General features: G+C 36.3%; 1 protein-coding gene across 1 annotated transcript; it reads left to right on the top strand.

Moving 5' to 3' along the window:
* Window positions 1–1,930: 1,930 nt before the first annotated feature.
* LOC113702871 (RHOMBOID-like protein 12, mitochondrial) lies at window positions 1,931–8,028 on the top strand. The gene is made up of 8 exons (XM_027224029.2): window positions 1,931–2,440; window positions 3,916–4,027; window positions 4,118–4,237; window positions 5,445–5,555; window positions 6,032–6,076; window positions 7,033–7,137; window positions 7,225–7,266; window positions 7,635–8,028. Exons 1-8 carry the CDS (start codon window positions 2,076–2,078, stop codon window positions 7,728–7,730), a joined length of 996 nt encoding a protein of 331 aa, XP_027079830.1. The 5' UTR covers window positions 1,931–2,075; the 3' UTR covers window positions 7,731–8,028.
* Window positions 8,029–15,634: the final 7,606 nt, after the last annotated feature.

Here is a 15,634-nt window from a genome sequence, read left to right as displayed (position 1 = left end):
AAATCTCACACCTTCAATCACCTTTGGAATGACTTCTTGACTTTGAACACCATCGAACCAGCCCTTGAAGTCCTTCACGTAATTTCTTAGCTCAATCACGTGACTAGTCCTAATGGAACTTGAATCTTGTCCGATGGCATAGCTTGATTTGCATCACCTTCCTTGTGTCACCACTATAACCTCCTACCTCTCTTTCTCCCAGCCCCAATCTGTAAACTGATCACCTCCTCCATCAAAGCTTTCCCTACAAGCCTGCTTCTTTACTCACCTAAAATAAATACTAATTGATCCAACTTCCTCTTTAGTTTCCTCCAAGATATCTTATCTATAAGCAGATGAAAGATGGGCTTTTGTCACCCTCTTCTTAGTCCCAGAAAAATACTCAAGGTTTTTTTTGGCTATATGATGCCTCTCCTTTGAAAAAAATGAAATCGAGGAGGATATCATTTGTTCTTACAGATTTGTTCCTCTAAGAATGAGTTCTATGCGCTTCGTTGATCTTTCACCAATAGAAATCATTTGGAAAGGCAAAATTGGTTAAGGACTAACAGTTTAACTATGGTTGAAAAACAGACAAAAAAAGGGATAATTTCAGAAACCTCCGAGGAGGTTTTTGACAATTTCACTAGTCTCCCCTAAAGTTTGCAAAATTACACAAACCTCCCCTGAGATTAAGGTTTTGATAACAAAATTAATCTAATTAGAAAAAGTAACATTAAAAAAGTATTTTAAAGAAAGAGATGAAACTTTTATTTCATAAATACCCCTTATGCATGCATATAAGTTGTATTAATAAAAGCATAAAAATAATTAAAAATTAGAAACAATTAACACATACATTTCATCACTCAAAAAGTTTACATTTAATAAATTAAACAACACAAATAAGCAACAAAACTACACTAATGATCATAAGATTCAACAAAATAGACTAGTAATCTCTTTTAATATAATGTTTGCCATGATTCTTGTGATTTTGAATAGAAAATTTTTTGAAATTTGCCTTTCTTTTCCCTCCTTCCTCCATTAGATATAACAATTGATATTATTTTATAAATACAAGTCATTGTTCATTATTAAAGAAATTTTCAACAGTTATTTTCATTAATTAGTTACTAATAGTTAATTAATCCTCTAATTATAAATCGTTAGCTATTAGTAAAGGAGAATGGAAGAAAAAGAAAGGCAAAATTTAAAACTTTTTTTGTTCAAAATCACAAGAATCATAACATATATAATGTTAAAAGAGACGACTAGTTTATTTTGTTAAATATTGTGATTATTAGTGTAGTTTTGTTACTTATTTGTGTTGTCTAATTTATTAAATGTGGACTTTTTGAATAGTGAAATATGTGTATTAATTATTTTTATTCTTTTACTAATATAACTTATATACATGCATAAGAGGTATTTTTAATATAAAAGTTTCATCTCTCGATTTAAAGTACTTTTTTAATGTTATTTTTTCTAATTAGACTATTTTGTTATCAAAACCTTAAGCTTAGTACAAATTTCAGGAAAGGCTCGTGAAATTGTTAGAAATCTACTTCAGGGGAGGCTAGTGAAATTGTCAGAAATCTCACGAGAGGTTTCTGACATTATCCCAAAAAAAAAAATATTAGAATTCTGCCTTATCTACAAGTAAGCCTGTAGATCGGTTCACACAAGTTTTACCTTTTCTTTTTTGACTTGCCCAGCTCTTTCTTTTTTCTTTTTTTTTTCTGGCTTTTATCACCAACTCAATCCTTTTCCCTTTGGTTTAAAGGAGGTGCTTGAAAAAAATTCAAGAGAGATGTCAAAATATTCATTCCTGACTGTTCAGAATTTCCTTCCCGTAGAATAGGATAAATTGAATTATACAAATATTATGACTGTGGAAAAAAAAAACCCAATCCTTTCCCAGTTAAAAGTCACAAACAATCGAAGAGTCCGCTTTCCCTTCCTTTCTTTTCGTTTCTCCCGGTGAGATTGTCCCTCTGCTCCAAGCCAAGTTCAAAAATCAAAAATTGTTCTTTCGAAATAAGACCTTCTCGGTCTCGGTCTCCTGCCACCTGAGAAATCTCTCTTTGGTTGCAATGCAGAGGCTTCTCTCACTAAAACTCCTCTCCAAAACCTCCAAAACCCTCTCCAACAACACAACCACAACCTACTCCATTTATTCAAAAACATCTCCTTTTCTCCCCAACACCAATAGCCCGTCTTCCCAAAACAATCCATTCTTCTCCCAGTACACCTCATGGACCTCGTATCGACCACACAACAGAGTTTTTTCAAAAGAAATTTCAAATGGGTTTTTCTCAAATCCATCAAATTCTACAAAGCTGCTGATTTTGCGAAATTCCCCTTCAACGGGCCAAACCATAGTTACGGGCTTGAGAGCTCAATTTGCAAGAAGAAACTTTCATTCTAATTTTTCCTTTGATTCCAATCGCCGTTCCTGGTAAGTAGCATTTTATTTTATTTTCTGACTGTGTTTCGTTATTCGCGAATCTTGTTTTTCTTTTCTTTCTTTTTCTTTTGGTTTTCTGTTTTAACTGGAAAATGCGAAGGAGAAAAAAAAAGGTAAAGTTTGAGTTTTTAGTAGCATGATCAATCTACTTTTTAAAAAAAAATGTGAAATCCAAATTTCGTTCTTCTTTTCTTGTCTCAATTTTCATTTGGATTTACACTTTGGAATTAAGTAGCTGTTCCAGTGTGAAAATGAAACTGAGAGATCAGTAATTTTTGCACTGTTTTCTTCTCTTTTTGTGGTTTTTTCTTTTTCATTTTTTTTTCGCAAGTACGGCTGAATTATTGATACTTGGAAGACTATCTGAATCAAAGTTGTGGTGAGAGATGCGAATGCTTTATGCGTGTCATGTGGTAGTTGGGTGGACTGTACTATGTTTTTCCAGTTTAGTCTATAACGCAGTGGTTCACTCATTTGATGCCAAAGGTTTCTGCAGTTTTATCCAAAATTGCATCCTTAGTGTCTCTCTCACCCACAGACAAAAACACAAAAGACACAACGTTTTACCTTAAGTTCCTCAGATGCCCTATGACATCGAAAGCTCAAGCTTGCACCTTCCCAGAAAGGGCTGTGGTGAGAATAATTAGCTTCCTAATCTGATGCTGAAAGTGTACTTTTCCTTAACTAAATATGCCATTTTACATAAGCTCAAGTAGACAACATACACAAACACACCACATTGCTAGTAGCACTTTTGCTTAAAGTCTTTAGCTATAATAGTTCAACTTTCTACAATACGGAATGGGTCAACGACAAAGGAAAAGAAGGGATTACTATATGATTTTGACTGTTGTCCGAGCACATTATACATCATAAAACTTTGAGCATTGACCTTATGAGTTTTCTCCCTTTGTAGCTCTATGGAACTTTACAGCACCACCAGTATTATTTCTTGAAAAGTAAAAAATCTCAACTAATTTCCATGGGAAGAATATATTAGTTATACATTTTTGTATCTTGAGTTATTGGATATGATAAGAAATGACTTGAACAATCTTATTCTCTCATAAATATTTAGATTATTATTCTGGCTTAATATGCTGTCTTAATTTGGACCAGCCAGGTTAGCTTCTTTATTTGATCTGCCAAATTTCTATGGTTTCCCATAAAATGGTTGTTCAATTCTTCTTGCAGTCTGGTATAATTCTCATAAAACCATGTGGCATTTCTAAGAGTTATGACAAGGTGCTGAAAGTTATTTTGAACGGTTTGCTAGCTGGTTCTAAAATATTAAAAATGTGACATATTTCTGCTTCTTGCTTTCTGCGTGTCAGATATGCATCTGATTATTAATGAGCTGCAGAGGCATCTTTTATTGGAATGACTTGCCTTCTTTGTTCTCTATGGTCTCAAGCTCAGTATTCTTCTAAGTTAATGGTAAAGTAACAGCCCTTTCTTTTTTGTAGGTTCCAACGGCTTACCACAGATGGTGTGGTTCTGGGAATAATTTTAACTAATGTAGCTGTTTTCCTGTTATGGCGCATTGCAGACCCATCATTTATGAAGAAGAATTTTATGGTAATTTGCTAACAATATTGTGCTCGTTTTCCTCGAGTCTTTAGACCTTTTATTCAGCTTATTTTAATTTTATTACTGTCTTCTAACCAGATTTCTTTAGACAACTTTAGAAGTGGAAGAATTCACACAATCATTACTTCTGCATTCAGTCATATTGACAGCGGGCATATTATCTCTAACATGGTGGGGCTTTACTTTTTCGGAACAAGTGTAAGGAATCAATCCTTTGAACTCTTTTTTCAATATTACATCTATATGCAAATTTCACTTAACATAATAAGTATCCCCAAGAGAATGAGGAATTCTCTTCAGGTTTAGAAAGGAAATGTTTGAGAATGATATTCTTCTTTCTTGCAGATTAATTTACGATTCATGAATTAATGTACCTAATGTTGGCACACACAGTTGGCTGCTATGGCTTGTTATGTAAATCTGGCTGTGTATCCATATCAAAATCATGATGTCTTGTGCTGCTGCCAATTTTGTTGGAAAATACATGTTAATTGGTGTTTTATGTCTTAGAAATTACCAGCAGTTTCTATTTAATGCCTAGTTCAACATATTTTACTTGCTTCTCTTTTTAGTTGTTCTCAATGTTGGTAGTGACTGTGATTCAGTAACGTTGTGGAGAGCTTGTTGACTAATTAATTGACCTATAGCTTATGTGAGGCTAAATTGCAGACTGCCTGTGTTATTCGGACTTGGCTACCAAGTCCTGCCGACGCAGCTACTTTAGTGCAAAATGGAGAGTCAGACACAGGTATGGCAGGGCTAAGTGAAGAGTCCAAGTAACATAGCAGCCCACATTTGGCTGCAGCTAACAATACAACCCTTTCTGTTACTCAACATGACCAAATTCTAATGCATTGAAAGGAACTATATCTGGTTAGATGACCTTGCTATCCTTGTTATAAGTGAACCATTGTTTACTTAACATTAATTGCAAATATGTGATGAACTATTCATCTTGTTAGAATATGTGATTAGGTAGTTCATTTTTTTTAAACCTCAAACCTACTTAGAGAGTGATGAAATTTATTTGGATAATTGATCGCCTAATTGATTCTGGAAATTGAAATTGATTCAATAGAGGAAACACTCTGACACATGGAAAGACGGCTAAAAGAGTGGCTAACAGTACTCTAATTTCTTTGTCACCTTGACCAAATGTAGCATCAGAAAGTGAAGAACCTAGTGGAAAGGTGGGAGAATCTGTTGGCAAGTTTTACTTTTGTTGTATTGATCGTTTTCTCTTGCTGTCTTGGCTTGTTATCAGCTCTTTGCAGTGTGTGATAATGTTGTCCCTTATAAGAAAGTATATCTGGCATATTCTGGCACTCATTCTTTATGAATCATTGAGAAGCATAAATTGGGCGCATACCCATTAATGAAATGTTTCTGTGCTTGTCTTTGTTAGGTGGGAATCACTTTTGGACCTACGTATTTGCTGAAACTATACCTAGCTGGAGCAGTTGGTGGCTCAGTTTTCTATCTAGTTCACCATGCTTTGTTGGCCCCATCCTCCAAGGTAGAGTGACTTAATTCCAAGTTCTTAAAGAAGCTCTGGTGAAATGCTTGTTTTTGTTATAAATGGCAATCAAACTCAGAATAGCAGTTTGTTCCTTAAATAAGGTGCTTCTTGTTTGTTTCGTCAAAAGTGAATATAACAATTGATATTCTTGTTTGTTCTGTTCAGCATTAATTTATCAATTCTAAGTAAAGATACACATAATGTTTCTTTATCCTTCAAAAGTAAATAATGCAGTGCTATGCCTTTGCTTTCTGTTACTGGGGAGATAAGTGGAAAGCACCAAGTTGAATATGAGAACAGCAATCTTGGTGCCAATCATTCTAACATCATGTGGTCAAAGAGTATCAGTGCAATCTATGACATGATAGAGGGCTGGCTGCACTATTTGTACTTGTAGATGCAGCATGGTATCTCCAGCTGTCTTTTTATTTGCTGATCTATTGATATTGTTATAAATGCTTTGATTTGTACAGGGAAAACATATGTGGAGCTTTGACCCTTCAAATGTCCCTGGTCTGGTGAGTGCACTGCCTTGTCTTCATTTGGTGTTTAATTGTCATCCTCACTTATGCTGCTCTGCCAGTTAAAAACAAAAACATGATGCAGTAGGCAAGATAACCATTTAGGGAGAATTGCCTTCTTCCAAGTAGTTTTCTGTGAACAGAAGATACTGAGTTGAGGATCTTCCAACTGGTTTGTGAAGTAGTTTGTAGTTTGTTCTGATTCGTCAGTTGAAAATTTTGTCTTGAAAATGCATCTGTTAATGCATGGATAGAACCCATCTTATTAGATTGTATTCTTCATACAAAAAAACTCACAAAAATTGCAAGTTGTGACTGTCCTGAAGAGCTATGAGTGCTTTTACAGATTGTCTATTAAATGAATGAGATTCTCAGAAGAGAAACTAAAATAGCTAGCTATCTCTATCTTTCTGCACATATTCCTTCTATCACGATCTTCCTCAACTACGGTTCTTTTTGTGAAACCACTTAAATCCTAGAACTTACTATAAGATTTCCTTGTGTTCACTGGATTGTTTGAATCCACATTCTAAGTCGTTTCTTGTACTTGTAGATTAGGATTTCTCCAACTTATTTTGTTTGATCGAGTCCTTTAAACAATCATGTATTATATGTAAAATATATTCTATTCTTACAGCTTTTGCTTGTAGATTGGGAGTTGGGATATGCTCACTTGCAAGCCTCTGTTTAGACTTAATCCTGCTTTTGTACATCATGTCCGTTTACATTGCCAACCCTCCACTCCTTGAGAAAATATTCCACATCCTTATTCTTTTTTCTCTTAGGATAGTGAGACCAAAGCACTTCTGCCTTGTTGAATAAAACATGTAGACAGTAAACCCAAAATGTTGCAATTTACCTTTGCCATAGTTTTCTTTTCCTCATTTCGTCAAGCATTAGCAACAATTAAATCTGAAAGATTTCCTGAGTAATCAATCTGCTTTTGCATTCAGGGAGCAAGTGGGGCAGTTAATGCAGTAATGCTTCTTGATATTTTCCTCTTTCCAAAGAAGACTCTCTACTTCGACTTTATCATACCAGTTCCTGCAATCTTATTGGTAGGTTTTTCCCTCGTGTTTTCTTCTATAAATAAGCTGTTGATTTGGCTATATATTCTGACATGGTTATAATAATAATCATTCTAGGGAATCTTTCTTATTGGAAAAGACATGCTACGAATAATGGAGGTATGATCTTTTCTTTAAATATTCTTTTTCTTTATGCTTTTTCCATATTATCCAAGAACTTGGACCAAGTGCTCCTTTTCTGGTCCCAGTTACCTTGTCAATGAATGCACATAGTGGTGTATCTAAATATCATTGTGGAAAACGGTTAAAAGTAATTGTTTTACAAGAAACTTAGATTTCATTTTTACTGGTATAATCATCAAAATTAGGCATGGGTTTCCCTGTTCTACTGCCTTCAGCTAAATGATATTTGTATATGAGAGAATAGGCATTCTTTCCTCTTCCAGTTTTCATTTTTGACTTCAAAGGGTTCTCTATGTTTCCTAACTTTGATGCAAAACTCCGACTTGCTGTTTTTGTTAATTCAGGGAGACAATCGAATCTCTGGATCTGCTCACTTGGGTGGTGCCACAGTTGCTGCTATAGCATGGGCACGAATCAGAAATGGCCGTTTCCGGTTTTAAATTCTCACATTAGAAAATCATTCCAACTTGATTGCTAACTGTTAATCTCCCCTAAGTATAGTAGGATTATTACTTTTCGGAGTATAAGTTGAAGCATCACTTCTGCATATGTTTAACGCTGCAAGGAAATGAAGAATGCTGTTTAGTTTGATATCAGATATTGTTGCTTCGGATGATAGCCTAGTATTTAAAAACTTTTACTTTTGGCATTTCTTCAAACTCTGAAAAGAGAAGGGAAAGAGACACGTTCTGCGAATAGATTGTGGGTTAAATGACGATTTACCCAAGCATTTCTTGATCTTTTTCTTGATAAGAAAAATGTTTCTGAATGGAAACTAATTGGGAAGCCATGTGTTTTTGTTGGATTTGCGACTTGTGGTAGAGGGTTTGGATCCGGCAAGTGCAAGGGGCTTTGGATCTTCAGCAAACAGATTATTCTTAGGTCTTGGATGCTATAGCAATAAGACTGATATCTAATTGAAAGTTGTCAATAATGATGTGCAGTTTACTCAACCGGGTGTTTAATTGAAAACCCTAAGTAGAGCCATATTAAAAAGAAGTCAACATGATGGAAAATGGATGGGAAAAATGGTGAAGTCTATGATCCATATAATTCTAGCTGATAGCGTGTTTTCTTTTGAGCCTAGTGACAGATCATTTTGTCGTCCTGGTACTTCTAGGGGCACGTAGCAATTATTGATTGCTCTCTGCTGGCCTTTTGTGCGTCATTATCTTTTTGTTTTCTGCTGTCCTTTGGGTTGGGAAAACGAAGTGGAAATGGTTTAAATATGAAAAAGCTTCAAAAATGAGGAGGGGACGAGCCATCAAGGTATGAGAACTTCATTTGCAATTTTTGGCCAAAGCAAAGTATCCAAGTTGAAGCTCCACAATTGCAGTTAGTAATGAATATTCACATCATGACCTGCTGAAGTTTGGTTGTCTTTTTTGTTATTTTAACTATCAATATCCTTTTACCTGTATTATAACATTTGATCTTATTTTAGTTACATAATCATATCCTTCTTCTTCTTCTTCTTCTTCTTTTTTGGTTTTTTAGCTGCATAATTATGTCTTTTTCTCATTCTTGATCGTGAACGAGAATATTTCAGATAACAAAAAATGGTTAACAGTAAAAAATGATACTCTATCCAAACTCTCTATAATAAATGTTCAAAATTTGTCATATTAGTTTTCGAGTGACATCATTTAGACTACTGTTACGAATTCAAGAAAAATCTTTAACTTATGGGACTATAATATTTTTGAATATAATGATCATTTTCCTAGGAAAGATAAGAAGTATTATAGGATCCACTTATTGTTAATTTCAAGTTGACTACAAGTCTTTTTTTTTAGGAAAAAAAATTTATTAATCTGAGATAATGTTCACAGCAAGTGCGGTAACAATAAAATTTGGGGAGAAGTCCCTCCATATACAATCATCAGAATTAGAACAAGCATATTTATCAAAACATGTGCAACATTGTTCAACTTTCTAGCCACCCGTGATATTTCCCAGGTTGCAAAGTTTTGTATATCTATGAGAATATCATCTACAAGCATTCCGGAAGCTGATGCATCCGTGTCCATACTTTGATTCATTTTAATAACTTTTTGACAATCACCTTCAAGAATAATCATGTGCAAATGAAGATCCAACAGCAACTGGACCGCAACCTTTGCAACATAAGATTCAATAAGCTCTGGAGCAAAAATTCCTGAAATTTAATTTGCTAAGTCTGCCATGAAATTACCCTCAACATCTCTAATAACAACTCCAATACCTCATATGTCACCACTAGCAAAGACAGGCCCGCCAAAGTCAACTTTAACATAACCGTGGGGGGTCTTTTCCATTGGGACAAAACAGATTGTTGACTTGCAGATGTATGCTCAATAGTCATTGGATTCTTGTTTACCTCTTGTAATTGATTCAAAAAAACATAACAAGAAGGATACCAAACTAAGTGGGTCCTTGTAAGACACATCAAATACAACTCCGTTATGATTATTTCATAAATTCCAAAGTATAATAGCAACTAATTCCATTTCTTCCTTCTTCAGATTTATAAGGATATTAGAAAACTAGGATACCACATTATGAGCTAAATTTAATATGATTTTACTAGATAAAAAACTCAACGCCCAGGATTAAATGTCCACTAGACACATTAAAAAAGATGATTCATATCATTAGTTGGAGATTGACACAGGGCACAAGAGGGATCTAGCAAAACTATTTGACAGTTGAGTTTGGCATTCATAGGTAGAATATCATTGCAAACCCGCCACAAAAAAAATCTTGATCTTACCTGGCAAAGTTAAGTTCCATAACCGTTTCTAGATTCCTTTTGCCATTCTATTGCTCCCAAAAGCTATGTTTTGCCAATTACCAGATTTTTGCTTGATTAAATGATAAGCACTTCGAACACTGAAAAATCCATTTTTTGTAAAATGCCACATGAATTTATCTTTATTATGAGTATCACCAATTGGAATACTCTTAATCAATTCTATCTCATCTGGCCAGAATAACTCTTGTAAAATATCTTGTTTCCAAGTTCTTCTGTTGTTGTCAATCAAGTAATCTACTATAGTATCTTCAAGCAACCTATCCGAATGAGATACAATCTTTAAAGTTGTAGGCCGAGGTAGCCATCGATCTTTCCAAATCTGGATACTTCTTCCAGTACCAACCCTCCATCTACTTCTTGCGACCAAATATTTATGCCCTTAATATATGCTTCTCCAAGTAAATGAGGGTCGAGAACCTAATCCTACTAAAAAGAAATTAGAGTTAAGAAAATATTTGGCCTTAAAAATCTAATATAAAAGGGAGAAAGGTTGTGTGGCAATCCTCCAAGCTTGCTTAGTAAACAAAGCTAAATTGAAAGCTCAAAGTTGTCTGAATCCCAATCCCTCTTCTTCCTTTTTTGTACAAAGCTTGTCCCAACTTATGCAATGAATAGGCCTTCCTTATTACCATCACCCCACCAAAATTTAGTCATCATTGATTGAATGCTTGATAATAAGGAATCTAGAAATTTTAAACATGACATTTGTAGACAGCAAAATTTTTTTTAAATTCATGTTATATTTTCTTTTATTTTTATTTATTATTTATTTCTATTTCATTTTTCTAAGAAAAATTATTTTTATCTTATTTGATTTTATTTGATTGGTTTTTGTAGGAAAATAAAAAAAGGGAAAAGAAGGAAAACCAAAAAAATGAAAAATGCAGTTTTTCTTTAAAAAAAAATTTTGCTGCAAAGCACGCGTGCTTCTTCTTCTTTTTTGCAGCAACGCAGAGAATAGTACAAGAGAAGAAGGTTGGTTTTGAGGCAAGAAAAATGCATTTTTGCTTCTTGTGACGCCCCCGTTTCTCCCAAGGGCGAACCCTAGGGTATTGGCAAGACGCCTGCCTAACTCGCGCCAGAACTCGAAATTTCAAAACAATAAAAACTAGATAAACCAAAAGCGTACTATTCACAATATAGCCAACTCCAAAAGAGTTCTATTTACATCCCCAAAAGCAGCTAGTCAAACCACTATATTACATTATGATAACAACCAGCAGAAAGTAGACCCTAAGGAGGGTCCTTATACAAACCACCAAAACAAAAACAACCATCTTAATTGTCCAACTATTACAAGCAAACCTAACTATACTAGTGAATGTGCCAAGGAGTTCCCTGTGTCGTCCCCTGCTAAGGAAAACAAAGGAAACGGGGTAAGTTATGTGCTTAGTAAGTAAACAGGGGTAAAATCGTAAATTGCACATTTAGATAAACAACTATTTCACAAAATGTCAAGTCAAGTGCAAAAATAATAATACAAATGAAGGATACAGGTTGGCTCCAAAGCCAAGTCGTTTGCCATGCGTGACCTCCTGCCGACACTCCGTCGACCACAAATAAGGTCCGTAGAACTCCACTTGTACTCCTACCTAACACCTTATCACCCTCACTGGCCAGTCACTTCACAAACTTGCTCGAGCGAACGAAACGAAATTGCGAAGCTCGGTTCACAAACTTGGTTCACAACTTGAACCTACAAACTTGGTGACCTCAAACTAGGTTGGACTGGCTTCGACCAAGCCCCGGCTAGCTCGAATAGTCCATCTAGGCCGGAAGATCAACCCCAACTCACAAACGTCACCCCGAGCTACAAGCTCAAGGGGTTCAAACCCAAAATAATTCATTTAAACATGTCATGTATAAATATGCATGTAAATTAGGGTTTAGGTCGAGTGCGATGAAGTACACCCTCTCTTAGGTACCCTTTAATTCACCTTAGACACATAAGCAAGTCATATATACAAAACAGCCCGAATACTTACTTCAAAACAAAGATATCAAAAGGTGTTCAATTTATGTCACGTAGAGTAACTAATAGTAGGCTCCACCGGCTCCGCCTAACTCACCACCGTCTAAAATAAAAGATTGCATCACATAATATCACAAAGGACTACTAACATGCCTAAAACAAGCAAAACGGCAAAATTGGCACTTGCAAGTGCGGAAACGGCAAACGAAAACGTAAACGGCCGGCAACGGAAACGGCAGATTTGGCACCTAAAACCGTTTTGATCAAATTTCAGGCTACGGTTATCGGATCGAAGTGCATGAGGTACAGTTATGAAGCTAAGAAGAAGGGCTACAACTTTCGTAAAGGTACCTCAAGTCAGATCTCAATGGAACTAGGACAAAAATGTGCAAAACAGTTCCAGCCATTTCATTTCGGGTTACCAAACAGGCCCTGTTTGAAAGACCATAACTCACGACTCACAAATCGGAATCAAGAAATTCCAGAGGTGTTAGAAAGCTTATTTATAAGGCTATAACCTTTGTGTTTTAACCAAAAGCTGAATCAGTATGGCGCATACGGAAAAAGGGGTTCAAATTTCCTGTCAGAACGGTCCAAATTCGAAGGCAGTTCTGACAACCGATCTTGTTTTAGTCATAACTGAAGCTACAGAACTCGGATTTGGATGCACTTTATACCATTTCGAAGCTAAGACCAAAATATACATTTATTATGAAGGTATCAACACCCAGTTCGCACGTTATCGAAGTGAACTAAACATGGTCAGAGGAAAAATCCAGAAACGTGGCAAAATCCTGGGTTTAGAACAGAAGTGAAGGTTTTGGCCATAACTCAGGATCTACTGATCGGATTGGGCTGAAATTTTGCAGGCACAACAAGGACTTAATGGGATACAACTTTCATGTTTTGGGTAAACCATGAATACATACGTAACATCAAGAAAAATGGAGCCAAAGTTCAGATGCTGAACTGCCCAGGTTTCCAGTTTGCCGGTTTTTTGCGCGCCGCAATCGCACAATCCGTTCTATGGTTCTTATGCAAGCTTTCTAACCCAATTCCTACCAAATAAGCACACATATACTAACTTCTACATGGCCTACTAATGGGCCAAAACTTTCCCTCTAAGACCATAAAATTACCAAACACTAACCAAAATCCCTATCCTCACTCATTGGCACCATTGAACTTATTTCAACAATCTAGTAACCAAACCCTAACCAACTAAACTCTAGTCAAGCTAAACTAACCTAATGGAGTCTAGGGTTTCATAGTCAAAATCTGATTTTACTAACAATTAACCACACAAGTGAAATTAACACATCATAGGCTCCATATACAAGCCAAACAATCATCCAAATCAACTTGAATAACTATGAAGCATGAAACCCTAATTCTTTCATAAGCTTAACCGAAATTTGGGCAGCAATAAACCCACTGAAATAAACCATCAATCAACACCATAAACACCACATGAATCATACAAGTTCATAATCACAACAAAACTTCACTTTCATGGCTTCAAAATTAATTCCCCAACTTTAACTTCCAAGAGAGAGATAATTTTACCTTCAAGAAAGCTTTGTAAATGAAGAAGGCTACCACAAACAAGGCCCAAGTTGTTTCCCTTAAACCCCAAGATCAAGATGGAAGCTAGATGAAGAAGAACTTTGAAGAATTTTTCCTTTCTCTCTTTGCTCTTGCTCTCGGCCACCTCTCTCTCTCTCTTCTTTCTTATTTTGTTTTGTTTTTTATGGAAATCCTATGATATGTATAAGATGGTCAAAGCCTTGGAAGATATTTCTACTTCCACCAATCACACAAAAGCTTCATTTTTGCTCTCAAGCCCTCACACCTTCAACTTTGCATTTGATCAACTCTTGCCCTTAAACATTTGAAAAGCTTTCAATTTACTCAATAGGTTACCAACTTAATCTAATCTAAAACACTTGACCACACTTAATTACTTCACTAATCACCCTACTATATTAATCACCTATACTTAAACATACTTTATCCCACATAAAAGCAATTAAACAATAACCTTTTTGTCAAGGGCAAAATTAGGGTTTAAACCCAACTTAAAACTTCCAATAAATCATAACACTAGAGGTTTTACTCATTTAGGGTTTCTAACCTTCTTAAACTTATTTAACCTATATAAAATGGATCAAATCCTATACTTACCTATACTAAAACACACACTAGCATAACTAGCTTTAATCACCACTCAAACTTATGATTAATACAAAAACTAGGGTTTCAATTCTAACCCCAACTCAGGGTTTTCTAATTAACCCTAAAACCCCAAATTTTACCGCACAAATAATGAATATCACCTATTATCGAACTTAAGAACTGACCGGGGTCTCACAACCTCCCCCACTTAGAATAATTTCGTCCTTGAAATTAATGCCTTTATTCGTGAACCATAATTGCAGGGTTTACAAGAATATGTGTCGTCAGGGTCTATTAAACACTTGCGGTGCACCGATAAGAAAGGGCGTACCTTCGATGCCCGCCGAAGGGTCAATCACCTCTTGTTGACCCATTGCATATACTCTAACTGGTCCTTTGGGTCGATTTTCCCCTACATTTGACGGCTTAGCTGTTGTCCCTTCAGTCGGTGGCTTAAATGTCTCTTTTTACATCTTAGGGCATTGGGCAATCAGATGTTCTGTACTACCACATTTATAGCATTTTCGGATCGAACTGTTCTTCCAACAGTTTTTGTCAGTGTGATTGGCCCCGCAGAAACCACAAGTTGGCCTAGTTCCTGCAGTCAATACTCCACGCTGAACACCCCTCTGGGGCCCTTGCCCTACTCAATCTCTCCCAAAATTACCCTGGTTTGGGGTTCCTCCGGGTCGGGGACCATCTGTTTCTCGACCCCTCTTAAAAGGTGGCTCACTTCTCGAACTCTGTCCGGTCGCAAAATTGCTCGAATCGGGTTGACTCCTTTTCCGATCATTAAAGGCTTTTACTTGTCCCCTAACTGTCTCAATCCGCTGTGCTTTTTCTAGCTCCTGGCTAAACGTGTCCAACTGAGCAGCTGCTAGTGCCTCCTGGATCTCCACATTCAAGCCTTGGATAAAGCGGCGAATTCGCTTTTGCTCCGTTAGCACCAATTCCGGAGCGAAACGAGAGAGTTTTGTAAACTGGGTTTCATACTCCGCCACACTGGCTGCCCCCTTGGCGCAGGCGGATAAAATCATCCTCACGTCTCTCTTGTACAATGGGAGGTAAATATTTTTCATTAAATTCTCGTGTAAAGTTAACCCAAGTCCAGGGGGTCTGTTCCCGCTCCCACTTGGCTCTAATCACATTCCACCAGACTCGAGCAGCCCCCTTAAACTGAAAAACAACAAAAGATATCTGTCGTTCCTCCGAATACCCAAGTGCGGCAAATATATCCATCATACGGTCCATCCAACCCTCTGCTAGGTCAGGATTAGGTCCACCTATAAACTTGGGAGGTGCAAATTTTTGGAACCGTTCTAAAGCACGGTCCTCTCCCTCATGATTGCCTGGATTATTTCCAGGGTTTCCTATAGTATTCCCATGGCCCTGACTCTGTTGGT

Source organism: Coffea arabica, chromosome 8e, assembly GCF_036785885.1.
Source record: "Coffea arabica cultivar ET-39 chromosome 8e, Coffea Arabica ET-39 HiFi, whole genome shotgun sequence".
In the NCBI taxonomy this organism is placed as follows: Eukaryota; Viridiplantae; Streptophyta; class Magnoliopsida; order Gentianales; family Rubiaceae; genus Coffea; species Coffea arabica.
Note: the sequence above shows the minus strand (reverse complement) of the source record. Positions and strands in the feature narration are given on the sequence as shown.

Bases quoted from the DNA above. Each gene is read 5' to 3' on its own strand.
- LOC113702871 (XM_027224029.2), top strand. From the start codon at position 2,076: ATGCAGAGGCTTCTCTCACTAAAACTCCTCTCCAAAACCTCCAAAACC. The intron at 6,077-7,032 runs GTGAGTGCACTG...TTTTGCATTCAG, and splicing joins CTTCAAATGTCCCTGGTCTG to GGAGCAAGTGGGGCAGTTAA. The intron at 7,138-7,224 runs GTAGGTTTTTCC...TAATCATTCTAG, and splicing joins CAGTTCCTGCAATCTTATTG to GGAATCTTTCTTATTGGAAA.